Source organism: Mobula hypostoma, chromosome 15 (assembly GCF_963921235.1).
Source record: "Mobula hypostoma chromosome 15, sMobHyp1.1, whole genome shotgun sequence".
In the NCBI taxonomy this organism is placed as follows: Eukaryota; Metazoa; Chordata; class Chondrichthyes; order Myliobatiformes; family Myliobatidae; genus Mobula; species Mobula hypostoma.
In genome coordinates, this window is record NC_086111.1 from 32,735,613 (window position 1) to 32,755,904 (window position 20,292).

General features: G+C 39.6%; 1 protein-coding gene across 2 annotated transcripts in view; it reads left to right on the forward strand.

The window, feature by feature from the left end:
* The window catches only part of chl1b (cell adhesion molecule L1-like b), a 945,006-nt gene that overhangs the window by 429,899 nt on the left and 494,815 nt on the right, over positions 1-20,292 (forward strand). For both annotated transcript variants that reach the window (XM_063067891.1, XM_063067890.1), the window contains 3 exons: positions 919-1,050; positions 12,154-12,297; positions 20,153-20,264. In XM_063067891.1, the coding sequence (XP_062923961.1) occupies positions 919-1,050; positions 12,154-12,297; positions 20,153-20,264 (388 nt within the window). The remainder of the gene's footprint in view (positions 1-918; positions 1,051-12,153; positions 12,298-20,152; positions 20,265-20,292) is intronic.

The following is a 20,292-nucleotide window of genomic DNA, read 5'->3' on the forward strand; positions in this document are numbered from 1 at the left end:
ATTCCAAGACAAGTTCCCCAATCCAGTGGAATATCATTGAGTTGCAAAGGTCTGTACTTATTGTCCATCCCTGACTGGTGTAAGGAAATGTAGAGGAGACTTGACCCAAAAGCAGAGAAGGAAAGACAATTCAGTGAGGAACAATAGCGTTAATAATAAACTGCAAAATAGCAAACCATGAGGGGTCACAAAACAACAGGGTATAGACACTAAGCACCACAGGCAATAAGGTAACTGAAGACTAGGAGTGACTGATTGAGGCTGCTGATTCAAAGGTAAGCAAGGACTGTGTGGGTTTAAGAAGGCTGCAGGTGATGAGTTGGAAATGAGTGTCAGGTGACTCCTGTGAGCTGGGTGGATACTAGGAGGTGCCTGCCTGTGCAGGTCTAACAGTTGGTCAATGGACAGGATTAAGTTCTTTCTTTCACTGTGGCAGTTCTGCAGTGTGCTTGGCAATGGATTCTAGGAACTGGATCAGGATCCAGCAATGACAAAGGATAGCTGATTCATTTCTAGGACAATGTATGACTTAGAGGTGAACTTGCATATGGTGACGTTTCCATGTTCCTGTGGCCCTTTCCTTTCCTATGATTTGGGAGGTGCTTTTGAAGTAATCTACACATTTTGGAGATGGTACACAAAAGAGAACTATCTGCCTGTGGCAGAGGGGATGAATGTTTAGAGTAGTGCACGGCTTGCCTTGGATGATGCAGTGTTTCTTGAACAGTTGTAGTATTTCTATGGAAGTTCAATTAAAAGAAGACCCATCAGCAAGAGAGGACATTACAGTAAATTAGAATCATTGTAGTGAATATTGTAATGTGCATGAGATACTCTTATCTGTGATTATGATGCAAGTTGCAATTTTATATATCAGTATTGTATTTCTTTAATGTTTTTAATATGGTCTTTTTACAGCTGCTCCTTACTGGATCAAAAAACCCCAAAGTAAGGTATATTTTTCTGAAGAAAATGCTGAATTGGAATGTGAGGTAGATGGTAACCCACAACCTGCAGTTGAATGGAAAGTGAATGGGAAGCCTTTGAATGGTAAGGAAAATTTGTGGACAATAAAATTAGATCTGGTAAAGAGAGGGTGGTGGAAACCAATTATTTCTTTGTATAGGATTGTTGTATTGATTGGAATCATACCTGCAACCAGCTTTTTTTCAAAAAGTTGGAATATTCTCACTGAATTCTGATCCTGATTGCTTGGTATGTGTCCGTTGCCGGATCTTCTCAGAACTTTATCTGAATCTTGGCACTTGCTTGTCTTATTCCTCTCAGGATAAGTGTTTAATCAGAATTAGAATCATGTTTATTTTCACTGACACTTGTTTTGAAATTAGTTTTGTTGCAGTAGTACAGTCCAAGGCAAAAATTACTGTAAATTACAATAAAAATAAATAGCGCAAAAGATGAATAGAGGAAGTGTACATGGAGCATTCAGAAATCTGATTGTGAATGGGAAGAAGCTGTTCCTAAAACTTTGAGTGTGGAACTTCAGGCTCCTGTACTACTTCTCCTAATGGGTGTACTGAGAAGATGGCATGTCCAGGATGCTGATGTCCACTGCATTCTTGAGGCACTGCCTTTTGAAGATGTCTTTGGTGAAGAGGGTTGTGCCTGTGATGGAGCTGACTAAGTCTACAATCCTTTTCAGCTTTCAATCTTGTACATTGGGGCCTTCATACCAGGCGGTGATGCAACCATTCAGAATGTTCTTCAAACTTTTGTCCAGTTCACATTAGCCAACTTTTATGCTTCTATTATTGTAAATGTGGCATACCAGTGCAAAGTGACTATATCTAATACTTAGGAATCAGCACTTAAGACCATATGACATAGGAACAGAATTGTGCTTATATTGGAATTGCTGACTATGAAGTTCTAAACTTAAATGGAGTCCTTAAGCTCTATCTGATATTGATAGTCATGAGAATACTCACTAAAGGGAGGCTATACTGTAGCTACCCAATCTTCAAAGAATAGTTTAATTTTCTGTTTATCCTGTATGATAACTCTAGCTGTCAATACCTACTATTTGAATGGTGGGTCACCCCCTCCCTGCAGTTCATTTGTTTTTGATAATGTACATTTAAACCCAAACAACATTCTTAAAACACATTTAAAACTTACAAAAGAATTCTATCTTATAAAAGACTACCAAGGTACAAACAATTTCTAAAGCATGAAGGATTTCCAAACCACAGTACAGTTCCTATGAGGTAAATAGGTATACCCATGAACAGCAAACAAACTAGTCATCAGTCACAGAAATTGAAGGCAGAGGAATGGATCCTAATTCACCCATGTTCCTGTCATGTTTCTTGATGCTTCTGGACCATTCCTAATAAAGCTGAAATTGTCTATTTATACTATTTCTTTGCAATTTGGGCAACTTCACACTCATATGATATTTTTCCAGATACCTTTTAACACAAACAGTCTAAAAACTTCGGGAGACGTAGTTACTAGTTATCCACAATTAATGCCGTGAAGCTGACTTCCCTGAGTACGTAAACCTTGCAACTTATTAATAGATCAGCTAATTTTATGCTAAATTATAGTATCAATTTGGCCTGCAAGCTTCCTTGAACTAAACAACTTAGCCACCATTTTCTGTTTTGAAACAAGTCAAATTAATAATCCACTTCCTTATAATTCACCCTTCAGCAGTGAGCAAAGATGATGTGGGGTTATCAAATCTGTGGCTCTATAAACAGTGTGCCTATTCAGCTTCTTTTTCTTTTTTTTTAATACTTTATTTTCAAAATTTTCAAACAAAAGAAATGAAATCAACAAGAACATACCAGCTCAGACATGTATAAAGATGAAATAAGCAAAAAAAAAGAAAGAGACATAACATTAGAGGGATGCCTATAGTACAAAGTGGTCAAAAATACTAAACATTGAATCTCAAATGAGGGCCGTGAGAAATCAGCTGGGGGGAAATTGCTCATCCGCCCCCAGACTCATCCAGGTAGGCAAGAAATGGATCCCAGATAGCCAAAAATTTTTTAATTGCATTGGTTCTCAAGAACCTAAGTTTCTCCATCTGTATGACTGAGATCATATCAGCCATCCATCTCAGAAAGGAAAGGGGAGAAGGTGATTTCCATTCCCTCAAGTTAAGTCTTTTGGCAACAATCATCCCCAGCATCAGAGACTGTTGTATGGCTGCAGGGAAACAAACTGTAGATTGTGAGCAGCCAAATATGGCAAGACCAGCTTCCAAGGGGAAGGATCTTTTATAGGCCTTTGAGTACCAGTCGAATATTTTGGACCAAAATCCAGTCAGTAATGGGTAAAACCAAAAGGTGTGTGACAACGTGGCTTCCGTCCCTTGGCATCTATCACACATTGGCAAAACAGAAGGGTAAATCCTGTGCAATCTAAGTTTAGAGTAGTGGAGACAGTGGACAACTTTAAACTGGATCAATTGGTGCCTGCTGTTAACAGAGCAAGCCTGTATCATAGACAAACACTTATCCCAGGCTGCTTCAGATAATTCAATGCCCAACTCCTCTCTCCAGGTGTCTCTAATCTTCACAGTAAACACTACAGTGCAATTATCAAACAAACATACAAACTTAGAGACGAGATGCCTGGAGTCAGGAGGGTTCTTTAAAATATGAAAAAAAATTTGTTTCCCTGGAAGGATTTCAAAATTATAAATCTTGGATTGAATGTAGTGTCTAATTTGTAAGTAATGAAAAAAGTGCGAGTGAGGCAGCTCAAATTTCTCTTTCAGCAGACTAAATGTTGTAAACCATCCCTCTATGTACAGGTCTTCAATAGAAACTAGATCCTTCTCCCTCCAAGCATGGTAGGTTTTATCTGATCATGAGGGTAGAAAGGAGTGATTGAAACAGTGTCCTGACGAAGGGTCTCAGCCTGAAACGTCGACTGTACCTCTTCCTAGAGATGCTGCCTGGCCTGCTGCGTTCACCAGCAACTTTTATGTGTGTTGCTTGAATTTCCAGCATCTGCAGAATTCCTGTTGATTGAAACAGATTGGTGTATGTGCAGAGGTCTCCGGTAAATTCAGAACGCTCCTAATCTAAATTAGAATTCTGATGGAATTTTTCAAAACAAAACTCAAACTTTTTGAAGTCCCAGGCTTCTCTAACTTAGAGAACAGCATGGCTGGCAAGGAGGAATTGACAACAGAGTTAGACTCCATACATAGCCACAAGGGAGCCCCAGGAGCTAGGTTATCCAGAGCTCCCTGTTGCCAAAACAGTAAAGCCCTAGTATTGACAGCCCGATAATAGTGTCTATATACAGGTAATCCCAGCCTTCCTTCAGACTTGGGCTTTTGTAAATGAATTTTTGAAATCCTGTGACTCTTATAATTACAGATATAAGATAATATTATGTCCAATTCTTTAAAGAAAGCTGATGTAAGAAAAATGGGGAGATTTTGACAAAGATAGAGAAAGCTAGGAAGGGAAACCATTTTAATTGAATTTATATGACCAATCATGGACAGAGGTAGTGTTTTCCAACTTTCTATATTCTGTTTAAGTTTTGAAATAAACTCCGCAAAGTTTAATTTGAATATTAATTTAGGATCTTTGGGGATTGTCAAGCCAAGATAAGTAAAGTGATCTTTAACTACTTTGAACGGGACACTTTCCAAAAAACCCCATGTGTAGTCGTTGGAGAGGGGCACGAAGTCACTTTTTGTCCAATTGATTGAGCATCCCGATAATCTGCCAAAAGAGGAGATTAAATCTAGAAGAAGAGGGACTGACTTTTCTGAGTTTTGTAAGTAGAGTATTATATCGTCAGCATATAAACTAATAAGTGTTTCAATACCTCCCACTTTCAAACCCAGAATACTTGGGTGACTTCTTATTTTTAAGGCAAGGGGCTCTACCACGACGGCAAAAAGGGCCGGCGAGAGAAGGCACCCCTGCTGGACTGAATGGTGCAGGGGAAACAGAGTTGAATTGTCACCATTAGTTATAATAGAGCACATTGGGTTGGCGTATATCAGTTTTACCCAAGGTACAAATGACTCCCCGAACCCAAACCTATACAGTGATTCAAACAATCTGGTTAAAAGCCTTCTGTGCATCAAGGGACCAAATTGCTGCCCCATTAGCTTTCCCATGATCAGCATATATAGTATTAAGGAGGCATCTGACATTGGAAAAAGAGAACCTACCCGGGACAAATCCTGTCTGATCAGGATGAATGATAGATGACAAATACCTATTTAGTCGGTTAACCAGCATTTTAGTAATTACCTTTCTATTGAAATTCTGAAGAGCAATGGGCCTATAGCTGGCTGGGTCTGTTTCCTCTTTACCTTTCTTTAAAATGAGGGAAATTTTAGCCTCGTACAATGTTTTAGGCAGGGCTTTGTCTCTCTTAGAGCAAGATATCATTCTGAGGAGAAATGGGGCAAGGATATCACAGAATTTCTTATAAAATTCACAGCCAAATACAGCCAGCCCAGCAGCCTTGCTGGATAGAAATGACTTAATAGCATAAGTTATTTCTTCCAATGTGAAGTCAGAATCTAAGTCCTCCCTAGCAGCGTCACTAAGTTTCGACATTACAAAAGAATCAAAGAAGTCATTCAAATCAGATTGAGTGGCATTGCATTTAGAGGTGTAGGGTTCACTGTAAAATTCTTTAAAACAGTCATTTATCTCCTTGGGGTTAGTTAACAGGGTACCCGGCCTCGATCTAATGCAATGAATTGACCTTAGGGCCTGGGTGCCCCTGAGCTGCCGCACCAGGAGCCCCTCAGGTTTGTCTCCCATTTCGAAATGCTTTTGTCTTAATTTTAAGAGGAGGTTATTTATTTGACTACCCAAGATACAATTGTACTCATATGTAAATGTCATTATTTTATTATAATCTTCAGAGGATTTCAAAGCCTGGTATGTCACTTCGAGTGTTGGGAGAGTATTCTCGATCTCTAATAATCGGCCTTCTCTCTCCCTCTTAACAGCAGATTCATATGAAATTATATACCCACGAATTACAACTTTTAATGTCTCCCAAAGTGTGGAATCTGACACCTCACCGTTATCGTTAATTTCTATAAAATCTTTTCATCTGGTGGTGATATATTCTATAAATTTCTTATTGGCGAGTAGGGAGGGGTTAAAATGCCAGGAATAGATTTGTTTGGAAAGGGAGAAATTTAGGGCGATTATCAAGGGGCTATGGTCAGAAATTAATCTATTATGATATTTTGTATTGGTAACACGAGATATTAAATGAGAGTCAACCAAAAAATAGTCTATTCTACTATAAGATCTGTGTACATGAGAATAATAAGAATAGTCCTTCTCGGTGGGATGTTGAACTCGCTAAATATCTACTAAATTCCTAGATCTAATCAAATTATTTAGGACCTGCACTGACACAACCTTTGAGGGTGAGCAGGAGGACAATGTATCTAAATATAGATCCAGGTAGCAATTCAAGTCACCACCAATTATTATATTTGAATTACTGGCATCCGGAAGTAAATCAAAAACTTTCCTAAAAAAATTTGGCTCATCTCTGTTTGGACCATAAATATTAGGGAAAATTAGCAGAAACAAATTAATGGTACCCGAAATCATAATAAACCTGCTGAGAGGATCTGTGGTTATGGAAGTGAGTTGAAATGGAATATTTTTCCTGAAGAGGATAGCCACACCACATGCATGAGAAGTAAATGGTGACTGGTAAACTTGCGATATCCAGCTAGATCTCAATCTGCGTTGCTCAGTTACTTTGACATGGGTTTCCTGTAGAAGAATCACATCTGCAGATAGAGATTTGAGATGTCTCAAAAACTTTATCCCTCTTAACAACATGACCAAGGCCCTTAACATTCCATGAGACTATTGTAATATCTTTACCCCGCAGCTGCATTCTACCGCAAGGCCTCTGCATATGAGAATAAAAAAGAGATTATTAGAGTTGAGCACAAACATAGTAAACAATGCAAAATAGCTGGCAGCCTCATAGAAGCACAACATATACAAAAAAAACATGTCTGAGCTATAAACAGGAACAACACACACCCTAATCCTCCCCGCTTTGTGTCTCCCTAAACCAGACACATAGTTCCCCATTTCCATCCCAAAAGCAGCTGCTGGGCAGGTAACTAACATTACACAATTATCACAAACCCCCTCTCCGAGAAAATTTATAATACAAATTATATAATACCATTAAACAGATGCTATTATAACAGAAATATTTAGATCATTCTCCGCAATTAAATCCCAGTGTGGCATACAGCATTGTAAAACTACATATAACAAGCAGGTCCCTCCCCTTTTCCCAACATGGAAACCGGCACAAATATAAGCTGAATAAGCAGTGTCAATATATCTACTCCCTTTTGCGTGCATTATTCCTTTCCAAGAATCGTGCTGCTTCTATCGGATCGCCGTATACTTTAGGCGCTCTTCCATCTTAATGATAAATATAGAGCCTAACTGGATACCGCAGGGTGTGCTTGATTCCTCCGTCACGCAGAGTTTGCAGTACCTCACGAAAGGCCCGATGTTGAGTCATCACCTCATTAGTATAATCCGGGAAGTTCAAGACCTTGTTTCCCTTGTACTCCATGGGTTGTAGTCTGCTGCGGTGCAGGATCAGCTCTTTCACTTGAAAGTGATGGATACGTGCCAACATGGTGTGCGGTTTAGCGCCGTCAGCTGGCTTCGGCTGGAGAGAGTGATGCGCACGATCAACTTTAACCGGCTATGGGAAATGCTCTTCCCCAATCAACTTGGGAATCAGTCTGGAAACAAATTCAGTAGGTTTACCATCCTCCTCGCCCTCTTGTAACCCTACAATCTTAATATTATGTCTCCGGGAACGAGCCTCAAAGTCATGCACTTCAGCTTCAAGCTGGCTATTTTGTCTCATTAGCTCTGAGTACTTAGCTTCAAGCTCTTGCATGCCTGCTTCAAGGTCACTAGCGTTCAGTTCTTGATTAGCCACACGGGCCTGTAAGTCAGCCTGTGAGGCCACACGCGCCTCAAACTTGGTCTCAAAGACATCAAAGCAGTCATTAAGGCCGCGCAGAACTGACTCAGAAATCTCCTGACTTAATTCCTTGCACATGGCGTAAGTTTTATCCGGTGGTATCTCAGACGCGGAGAAGTTCTTTACAGACCCGTTGTTAGCACCAACTTCGGTAGTTTGGCAGTCGGCAGTCTTGGCTTTTCCAGACACTTAGTTTAGACATACACTGTTGGCCTATGAATGAATAAAACACGGTATAATAGTAATTTTATCAAGGCCTCGGAGAGCAGCATTGACCAAACACGTCTAATCCATATGCATGCACACTGGTGCCCCCAGCTGCTCTTTCAAACTGAGTATTGCTTTCCATTTACATTAAGAACAGAAGATTGGCTCTTGTTTACGACAAGCAGCTAAAGGAAGAATTTTAGTTTGATCTTAGTTGAACTTAATTTTAGTTGATTTTAGTTGAACTTAATCAAAAACAGCTGTTTGATCTTTGCAAGTGTTAAATGCTGTATTTGAAAAGCTGAGCTTGGCAAACATAAGGCCCTCTGGCCTGAACACAGTGAACATCCATCACAGAATTAGGCCATTTGGTCAACTGTGTCTGCTTTAGCATTCCATATATCCACTCAATAATTTTACTTTCTAAATCTAAAAATAAACTTTTGGTATAATTTTTTATATTATTGGCTGGCTTAATTTCATATTTCACTATTTCTCTCCTTATTACTTTTTTAATTGCCTTCTGTTTGGTTTTTAAAATCTTCCCAATCCTCTAGCTTCCCACTAATTTTTGTTCTATTTTATTCCCCTTGTTTCCAGGGTAGCTTTATAGTTCAGTACAAGCAATCTATATAGTTATACATAGTCTTTGTTCTGCTATTTATTTCCCACTGACATATATACACACACCCAATTAATTAATATTAGGCAGAGTACTGTTAATGAAATTTTCTACCTGCATCTTATTACACATTCTAGCAGACTTTTAGAAGCTTAATATCACTCTTAAATGCAGTCTAGTTTCAGAATGTGGAAATGAGAAAAGATAATGCACAGAAGGTATTGGCCTTGAATTTCAGGGTAACATTAGAGTAATTGCAATAGTTCACCAACATGAACAAACAGTAACACTGCGGTTCTGCACAAATGTATGTAAATCTGAAAATGTAAGAGTTGGCAACAGTGGTCGGCCTTTGTGAAGGGAGCTGCAACCTGGCGGTAGAATTAAGCATGTGGGTGGGATGTTGGTGATATTTCCTGTCACTCTGAATTCGGAACTGTCATGATGAACCTTTTCAAGGTTGGAAGTGATGTAAGCATTACTCTGCAATGATTCAGTTGAAGAGGGAAACCTCTTGTAAGTTTTATTTATTTGGATTTTCCCTGGTGCTTTGATGGCTTTGAAAATATTTAAGTTTATAAGTGTTTTATTTTTCAGGCTTTGGGTGAATCTTTTGACATTTTCAGATCTGTCAAGGAGCATAGCTCAGCTGCCTCTTGAGGTTTTTAGCACCTTTTTCACAGACACGACTTGCTTTGGCTGCTCCAGGATATACTCCTTTGTATCTTGTGTCCCTGCTAATTTTTCAGGCTCTGCAGGAGGACATCGACCATCTTTCCCACCCAACCCCCCCCCCACCAAATGTACCCAGTTGATTTGACTAATTGTCTTCAATTACACATGAATGGATCTGATACTTAAGGACCTGAAGGAGAAAGCAAGGTTTAACTGCTTTACAAGACATGAAAAAAGATGCTACATGACAGTACGGAAGTGATTTATATTTTGAATCTCCTCATCTTCCCTTTCTGCTCTTTCCACATCTTCCTCTCTTTCGCTTTGTCTCTTCCTCCTCTCTATTTCAATTGTCTAAAAATGTAGTGTATTAGTGTGTTCTCTTTTCTACAAATTACTAGGATTTATTTTGTACAACATCAAATTGTGTAGTGACTTGTATTTTTCCCGTTTAGTAACATAGAGCAGGACAATGGGTTACCTCCAAATTGTTGCTGTTACAGCCTATTATTAATGACCATTACTGTGATTGAGATTGATGCTGTCTCCATAATCGAATAAAAGATAGGCTGGGTAGGCTAATGTTATTTGTTCTGCAAGTTTCCACAGCCTTATCTTTAAAGAAAGATTCCAGTAGAAATGAGGTCAAACAGAGGTTAATATGATTTATTTTCGGTGTTCTTGTACTATTATAAAGAACCAGGTTAATGTGCTGAATTCTAGCTATGAACAGAGGATGTTTCAGTCTGTACTGAAAACCTATAATACTGGAAACATCCAGCAGGTCATACAGAGTTAATATTTCCAATCTGAGACTCTTTATTGGAACGGGGAAAGAGAGATAAAGAAAGGTAATTTTAAGTTGCAGAAAAGAAGGTGGAGTAATAGACAAAACAAAGGGAAAATCTGTGATCGGATGAGGTCAGGTTAAGTGGATAATTGGAGCACCTATGGGGTGATTTTTGCTGCTTTGACTGTGTTACATGTTGCTAATAGCAACACTAGGGGCATAGCCAACAGGATAGGCTGTACTGGTTGAGAAAGAAAAATTGAACTCAAATCAGAACAGGAAATATTCTTCTTCACCACCACTCTGGTGGAACTAGTCCTCACACTCAACAATTTCTCTTTCATCTCCTCCCACTTTACCTAAACTCAAGGTGTAGCCGTGGGCTGCCACATGGGCCCCAGCTATACGTTGGTTATGTGGAACAGTCCATGTTTCAAACCTCCCAGGTAATGCTCCACAATTCTTTCTGCGCTACATTGACCACTGCAGCTGTGCCAATTCATGCATCCTTGCTGAACTCATCAACTTTGTCTCCAACTTTTACCCTGCCCTTAAGTTCACATTTCTGACACGTTCTGATACTTTTCACACTTCTGACCTCTGACACTTTCTGACATCTCTGACACTTCTCTCCCCTTTGTCGATCTCTCTGCAAACAAACTGTCTAATGATGTCTGTTATAAACCTAGTGGCTCCCACTGCTATTTCGACTATAACTCTTCCCACCCTGTTTCCTGCAAAAGTGCCATTCTATTTTCTCAGTTCCTTCATATCCGCTGCACCTTTTCCCAGGAAGAAGCTTTCTTTCCCTTCCTGCGCCAATGATGCTGCCCTCACCTGTATCTCCTCCATTTAAAGGACATCCATCCTCACCCCATCTTCCTGCTGTCTTAATGGGGATAGAACTCTTCCTGCCCTCACATACTGCTCCATGAGTCTCTATATCCAGCACATCACTTCCCATAACTTTTGCCATCTTCAAGTGTCCTACCACCAACATCTTTACCACGCCTCCCCCACTCTCTGTTTTCCATAGGGATTGCTCCCTTTGTGATTCCCTTGTCAATTTACCCTTCACAACTAATCTTTCTCCTGACCTTTTGAGTTCCTCTAGCAGTTTGTGTGTATGTGTTACTCTGGATTTCAGTCATTTGCAGAACGTCATCAGGACTGGACTGTTTATTCCTCTTCATTGATGCTGCCTGAACTCCTAAGAATCTCCAGCATTTTCTGTGTGTTACACTTTTTCTTCTTTCTTTCCCAGTTCTGTGAAGTGTTAATGCTGTTTCTCCTCCCATGATGCTGCCAATTCTATTGAATGTTTGTTTTTTTTCTTTTGGTTTCCATTGCCTGCAGGTGAATTTTTATTTTTGATTTTTTTCATATTTTTAGATTTTAGTCCATTCCTTAGGTGAAGATGAGAGGAGAGAGACTGTGGGTTGGTTCAAGGTTGTGAGAAGGTTAGAGATGATGTAAAGACAGTGTTTTTTGTTTCTGAGTTATTTGATTTTAAGAATGATCTGTTTCCAATGAATTGTCAGTGTCGATTTCTATCACAAAGCAAGGAGGAAATTCTTTGAAAGTTGGTAGAAAAGTTGTTCAGCAAATAAATGACTACAATAATAAAAAAGCTGCAGTGTTGGCTTTAGTAGATTCAAATTGATGGGCCAAGAAGGAGTTATCACATTTGAGTTGTAACATCTCCTTGAATTAATTGAAGCAGCTGCATTGAGTGTTTCTTCACCATTATTTGTTACCACAAATCAATAGTAGTATGAAATGAAAATTGCTCTGCAACAGAATTGATGACCCTTAATCAGAAATAAATTTTTATGTATTACAGAAACACAGCCTGCAATAAATCGCAAGATTACTCAAAATGTTATCATTCTCACAAATCTACAACTGAATGACAGTGCAGTCTATCAGTGTGAAGCTTCTAATAAGCATGGATCCATTCTTGCCAATGCAGTTGTCAATATCCTGAGTAAGTGCTAATGTTGAATTATTTTTTTTATTGTGCACTGTAACCCACTGAGAGAGGATTTGTCAAGCTACTTACTCAATTTATACTTGTAAGTTCAGTTCATAACTGTAAAAGCAAACCATTAGGAAAGTACTCCACTTAAGCTTTGCATATTCTTCAATACATCGGCAGTTTATTTTACCAAAAGTAATTCTGAAGTGTATAATGACATTCTTGAGTTTCAAACCCTCATAGTTCATTTACTGGAAGATGACAGGAAACTACAACATAACTAAAATTGAAAATAATATTTAATTATGTCTACATAAGTTCATATAATTTCATCTTAGTGTGAAAAATGCAAACTATACTCTGCAATGAGATGATAATTGGACAGATGACAGTACTATTACTACAGCAAAGGAAGATTACAATGATTGCAGACAAATCAGAATAGCTTTTTTCTTACTATTTCATTTGCTCTTCAATGATTTAGGAATAGTTCTCTCGTGCTCTTGCTTTCAAATGGTGTCAAGCTTTGGTTTCCACCGACAGTGTGGCTCAGATTTAGTTGTTTCCCTTTTAAGTTCATTGAGATGGTTTTGGGGACAGAGAGGGAAGTTAGGGGTCAATTAGGGTTTAGATCTTTTGCTCCATATTTGAAGGCCAGCAACGTGGATGTCAATGCACTTCTTTACGTAGCCAGTCACAGATCTTGCATATTATTGATGCTAATGTGATGGTTGTACATAGCTGCCTCTCTGAACATGTCTAGGCTGTGTTTTCAAAACAGTCCTGTGATGCTGAGGTTGTTCCTTCTGGCCAGGTTTCTATCACTCTTTGAACTGGTTTGACATATTTAATCAGTGGTCCCTATGCAGGAATTAGCATAACAGGGAAGTGGTCAGAGAATCTAATATCAGGACGAAGAGCAATTTTGTATGCAGCAGTGATGTTGGTATAAACCAGGTCTAATGTTTCTCACATCTGGTTGCAAAGGCAACATGTTGATAGAACTTAGGCAGGATTGTTTTTAAGTAAGCATGGTTGAAGTCACCAGCGGCAATAATGGGGTGTGTGGTTTGCAAGTCCCTGATGGTGCCATAGAGCTCAGGTAGTGCTTCACCAACATTTCACAGTTGGAGTGTATATATACAGCCACAATCACAATGGCAGTGAACTCCCTCGGTAAATAGAGGGCTTGTACTTCACCATTAAGAACTCTACCATGGGCGAATAGTGGGTCACACACCAGTTCTTATTAACGTTGGTACATACACCTCTACCGCGGGTCTTGCCAGAGATCGCAGGGATTCTGTTGGACTGAAAAAAGGATAGAAACCTCTAGCATCTGGCTGGACGGCTGCTACATGGTACCTTTAGCCACATTTCCATCAGAATGAGCACACAGCTGTCCTTCATCTCATGCTGATTCAGTCTCAGACTAGGGTAGTCCAGTTTATTTTCGAATGATTGAACACTTGAAAGCAGAATCAACAGGAGAACTAGCCTGAAGGATTTTGCTGAAGGATCTTCCTATAGATGCTGCCTGGCCTGCTGCGTTCACCAGCAACTTTGATGTATGTTGCTTGAAGGATTTTGCCTTTAGTTTCACATGAACACCAGCACACTTTCCTTGCACTTGCTTCCTTTTGCACCACTTCCGATGGTGTCTTCCCTGGGTGGTTGTAGCAGGCGGCAACACAGCGTGCGTAAGCTCATACTCTGGAGCTCCTTGGCCATCCAACAACTTTCAGCTGAGCTAGAATTGCAGTACTTCATGTTCTCAATATCCATCAGTGTCCTGCGATCATAAGAAAGACGTAAAGGATGAACCACTAGTTGGAGCCTGAGTAGCCACCGCATCTGGACGCGCCGCCATCTTAAGAAAAGAAGTTTCATTGATTAAAACAAAAAATAATAAAAAAATAGTAATTTAAAAGAGCACAATCAATTCACTAAATTTAATTGAAGCAAAACAAAAAAAATAACAAAATCTGTTACATTTTTATTACTGAGCAGCACACACAAAATGCTGGAGGAACTCAGCAAGTCAGGCAGTATCTTTGAAGAGCCATAAACAGTTGGTGCTTTGGGCCCAGACCAAATGTCGACTGTTTATTCCCCTCCATAGATGCTTCCTGACATGCTGAGTTCCTCCAGGATTTTCCGTGTGTTGCTCAAGATTTTAGGCACTGAGGAATCTCTTGTGTTTGCATCGTAATTAATGATCAGCAGCTTTGTTCATGAGACTGGGACCATGCTGAATGCATTAACTATTTCTGGCATAATACTGAAGAGATAATTATAAACTGTATCCTGTTTCTTGGAACATACACAAGAACAGAATGGGAAGGGAAGGGGGTGTCAAATGCAGGTATCCTCTGACCTACAGAGTGATGTTAGCATTTTTTACAAGTTCATATTCTCAGACTTATTTTATTTTGCTACATCAGCATATATGCCAGCTCTCAAAACATTCTTATCAATCCCACACGATTCCCAGTAATCTGCTCTCAACTTGCCACCGTCCTCGCTTCCTGATTCTCCGGCTATCTACCCTCTCTAGCAGTTCGGTTTTCAGACCAGAATGTCATTGGGATGTGGGAGGTGACAAGAGCTTCCCAGGGGAATGCTATATGGTTCACTTGCAGAATCTGCAAGTTCCTGACCAACGGCATCAGGATTGAGTCTGGGCTGCTGGAGCTGTGGGTTAACAGCACTACCTACAGTGTCACTGTGGGGCATTCACATACAGAAGTCTGCGGCATGCAGCTGTGTACGCTGCAGCTAACAGGCAGTTGTATATTGACCCAACAGCCAACCATCAGCACAATCAGCCCTTTTATATGAAGGATATTGATCTATTTCTTTTTGAATGAGCTCTAATCCCAATGAACTTTTCTCCATTCTTATCCCAGAAGGCTGCATTCATTTGTCTAAAGGTTTATCAAAATGGATGAAACATTTGGAATTGACAGATTACCCAGAGAGCACGTTTTAGTTATAACCTACAAAATCAATATGGGAGGCCATGAAATTTTCCTTTTTTTTTTATTTTTAACAAATTCAAAAGGTGGATATATGCAATATTAAATTTTTCAGTAATATTTTTGCCTTCTGTGTTAGCTAATGTTTGATAAATGTCTAAATCGGATTATGTTTCATGGTCTTAATTTGCATACATGCATACATTTTCACCAATAATTCAAATCTTCAAATGTTGCTGATGCTAATAATAATTTGAGTGAATAGGTCTGTCTAAAGGTTATCTCTCATGTGAATTGTGTTTTATTCAGTTAATTGCTAAGTAAAAATTGTGGCTTCAACATGCAATACAATTTAAATAGCATTTGATTTAATATGATATATCTTGAAGGATATTTTCAGCCAATTAAAAGTGCATTAAATAATTTAGAACTCTGAATGCAGTGAGTTTAAGCAAGCTAATTGAAAATTGAAAGAAAGTAGAAATCAGAATTGTTCAATATTATGAGAGTAAGATGGGGTTAATATTTCAACTCAGAAACCATTTAAACAGTTAAGGTAAATCAGTTTGTGCATTTGCTCCATATAATGAATGCATATGAAATGACTGAGGCATAAATCACAGTATAGTTGTCAGGAGACTGAATTGTTACTTCAGTAACATTTATTTCAGTGACTGTAAGCTTCCTAAATTCACTGGCTGAAAAGGAAAAGCAATGAGCGGATTGATGGAGAGAAGCTCAGTAGCTGTTGGCAGCAATGCATCATATTTTATTCTCCAAGGGTGTGAACACTGCTGGAAAGGTAGCAGAGATAATCCCAAGTTATCCTTGAGAAGATGTCATGGTTCTTGTGGCGAAGGTGTGCTGCACTAATTTTAATTAAGTAATCACAAGATTTTGTTCCAGCAACAATAAAGAAGCGTGCTGATAGCACTTAATCTGACTGGTAGCTGTTAAATTCTCCACCACCTTTCATAACAGAACACTGCAGGACTGCAAAGCTGTTTGCTGGCGCATCAGCAATCTGCACAGTTCATGCCCAGCAAATTCTAATGGGTGTTCATTGTTAAGCTGCTAATTTTGAACCTGGAGGCGAGGGAAAGCCACAGCGACCAGCTCTCTGACTCTAAGTCTGACTCTGTAGCTCAGAAGGGAAGCAGAGAGAAGAGGAAAGCAATAGTTACAGGAGATCCAGTCATTCGGAGAACAGACAGGAGATTCTGTGCATGTGAAAGATAACCAGATGGTATTTTACCTCCAGATGCCAGGGTCAAGTACATCTCAGATCAAGTCTGCAGCAATCTAAAGGGGGAAGGCAAGCAGCCAAAAGTCATGGTACATATTGCTACCAACAGCATAGGAAGGAAAAGGTTCTGAAGAGTGAATATAGGCAGCTAGGAAGGAAACTAAAAAAGCAGAACTTCAAGGGTAGTAATCTCCGGATTGTTGCCTGTGCCATGCAGCATGATTAGGATGATTTGGCTGATGAATGTGTGACTGAAGAATTGGTTCAGCGGGCAGTGCTTGAGATTTATGGATCATTGGGATCTCTTCTGGGGAAGGTGTGATCTGTACAAAAGTGACGGGTTACACCTGAACAGGAAAGGGACCAATACTCCTGTGGGCAGGTTTGCTAGAATTAGTAGGGAGGGTTCAAACTAGGTTGTCAAAGTGATAGATCAGAGGATGAGGCAGTTGGTGTAAAGGCAGATGCATTATGTAGTGAGGCAGTGAGGAAGGTTAGGCATTGGAACAGACCTAATTGCAGTCAGTTGGATGGGTTGAAATAGTCTTTTTCAATGAAAAAAAGAACTATCAGGAACAAGGCTGATGAACTGAGAACATGGGTCTGTATATCGAGCTACAATGTTGTGGAAATTACAGATACTTGGTTGTAACAAGAGTAGGAATGACTGCTGGATGTTCCAGGGTTTAGATGTTTCAATATGGACAGGGAAGAAGGTAAAACAGGTGGGATAGCCCTAATCAAGGATAGTATTACAGCTGCAGAAAGAGAGGACATTATGGAAAGATTGTCTACAGAGTCAGTGTGGTTGCAAGTCAGAAATGTAAGGGAGAAATCATTTTATTTGGGTGTATTCTATAGACTCGCCAATAATTGTGTCCTACAAAAAAAAGGCTGTGAAAGTATATTCAACAACAGATACACTGAGGAACAGATCGAGAGGCAGATTTTAAACAGGTGCAAAAATAACAGGGTTGTTGTTGGCACAAGCAGGCACCTCCCAATTTCCACACAGCTAACAGGAGTTATGTGCCACTTGCTTCCAACTCATAGAGCTGCACAAGATGATAAAAGGTATAGATAGAGTTGTCAGCTGTTGTCTTTTTCCCAGCGTGGCAGTAGCTAATACGAGAGGACATAATTGATGGTCATTGGAGGAAAATATAGGGGAGATGTTAGAGTTAGGTTTTCTGCATTGAGTGCTGTATGCATGGAAAATGCTGCCTACCAGTGGTGATAGGAGAGGTAGATAAATCAGCAAAATCTAACTCATAGTCAAGCATATGAACAAAAGGAAAATGGAGGAAGGGAATGGTTAGATTGATATTGGAGTAGGTTAAAAGTTTGTCACAGCACTGTGACCAAAATATCTGCAATGTCCGATGCTTTATCCCTTTCTGCACAATGTGATCTACTTGGTACCATGACACTCTGATTTAAGGGACCATGCTTCAGTTACAGCATCCAATAGTACAAAAGCAGATGCAGCGGTGACAGCTCATTTCACAAGGATCAGGCAGGAATCTTCCTCTGCATACTTCTTTCACCAGCTGCAGCTGACCTAGCCTGATAGCCATGCTTTTCAGGACTTGGTGATTCTGGTCATTGGTAGGGCTACCAACTTAATCCTGGGACTAAGATTTTGTCTCCAACAGAGCAGAGTCTGTCCTTAAATTGTCCTCATTTAATGCTTTCTCAAATCCCTCAGATGAGATATAGTGCCATTTCTTTGGCATTGCTCTACTTAACAAATGGACTTGGGAATATAGATCATAATTCCTTGAAAAATAGCATCACAGGTAGATATGGCAGTTTATTATAAAAGAGCTTTTAGCATATTGGCCTTCATAAATCAACATCAGCAGGAGTTGGATGTTATGTTGAAGTTGTACAAGACATGGTGAGGGCTAATTTAGAGCATTATGTACAGTTCTGGTCACCTATCTGCAGGAAATGTATCATGAAGCTTGAAGGAATGCAAAGAAAAATTACAAGGATGTTGCTGGGACTTAGGGACCTGATTTACAGGGAAAGGTTGAATCGGTTAGGACTTAATTCCCAGGAGCACAGGAGAATATGGTATATAAAATTATCAGGGCATAGATAGAGTCTCTACATGTAGGCTTTTTCGCCTCCAGTTGACTAGAAACTGGAACTAGAAGTCATAGGTTTAGTGTGAAAAGTTAAATATTCAGGAAGAATCTGAGAGAGAGCTTCTTCACTCAGAGGGTGGTGTGAGTGCCAGCAGAAGTGGTAGATTTGGGTTTAATTGTAACACCTCATCAGAGTTTGGATAGATACGTGAATGGGAGGGGTTTGGAGGGATATGTTCTGGGTGCACGTAGATGGGACAAGGCAAAAGATGAGATCAGCATGGACTGAATGGGCCAAAGGGTCTGCAGTACTTTATTCAGAATGACTTAATGAAAGGTGTGATTTTGTAAATATGACTGATCAGATTGTTGTTTGACAAGTTGTTGGGATAGCTCCCATTGTTTAGATAATGCCATTGAATGTTCCTAAGGACTTTGGCATATTGATGGGACTGGGTGTGTTCTTCAGCAGTACTGCATGATCTATCAGGTTTTACTCTGACTGTAAGAATGTCTGATTGGGTTGTTGGACCATTTCAGATGACAGTTAACAATTATTACTGCTGTGCTGTAGTAACACAAAGACGTAATTGGATTAAGACCAGAGTTTTCCATCATTGATTGGTGAATTGAATAATTTTTATACTATCCTGGAGTTTCACACATTATTATTGATTCTATGTTATTCTTTATTGTTCAGTTAATTGAATTTAAATTACCCATGTGGAATGGTGGGATTTGAACTCACATCTTCAGTTAGTTCGACGAATGCAGTATTTAAAAACTGTTTCCCTGATCTCTAATTATTTGTGTTGGCATGTGGCCAAGTGGTTAAGGTGTTCGTCTAGTGATTTGAAGGTCGCTGGTTCAAGTCTTGGCTGAGGCAGCGTGTGTGTCCTTGAGCAAGGCACTTAACCACACATTGCTCTGCAATGACACCGGTGCCAAGCTGTATGGGTCTTAATGCCCTTCCCTTGGACAACATCAGTGGTGTGGAGAAGGGAGACTTGCAGCATGGGCAACTGCTGGTCTTCCATACAAACTTGCCCAGGACTGCGCCCTGGAAACCTCCAAGGCGCAAATCCACGGTCTCATGAAACTAACAGATGCCTATAAGAATAAGAATTATTTATATTGATATCAGAACCTTCAACTGATTCAGCTGATAGTAAAATCAGATTAATGCATTCATCATTGTGCACAATCATGAACCTCACATTGCTACTTTTACAAACACTGTCCTCTTTGTTGATCATTAGCTAGTTCAGATCTTTCAACTGCATTGCTTGCAGGCTTCTAAGCTACCTTTGGCAGAAGTAAAACAACTTCTAGTCTCAGTAGATTTCTTCTTGTATATAATTTGTCAGGTGAATTGGCTGTGTCAACACGCATCAATCTGGGCTAACTGAGTTCTAACAAACTCTAGAATGGTAGCTAGTAAATAGCATATGCTTAAAATATCATGTATCTTCAAAGAATTGTGTTGTACTCAAAATCTGCAGGAAATAGGCCTTTGTACTGATTTTTTTTCTTACTAATACCAACAGATCTTGCACCAATGATGCTTACTCCTGATGACCAGAGATATATTGCAATCGAAGGAAAAACAGCTTACCTTTACTGTAAAGTCTTTGGCTCTCCTTCTCCTACTATACGTTGGTAAGATATTGTTTTGTTTAATCCATCT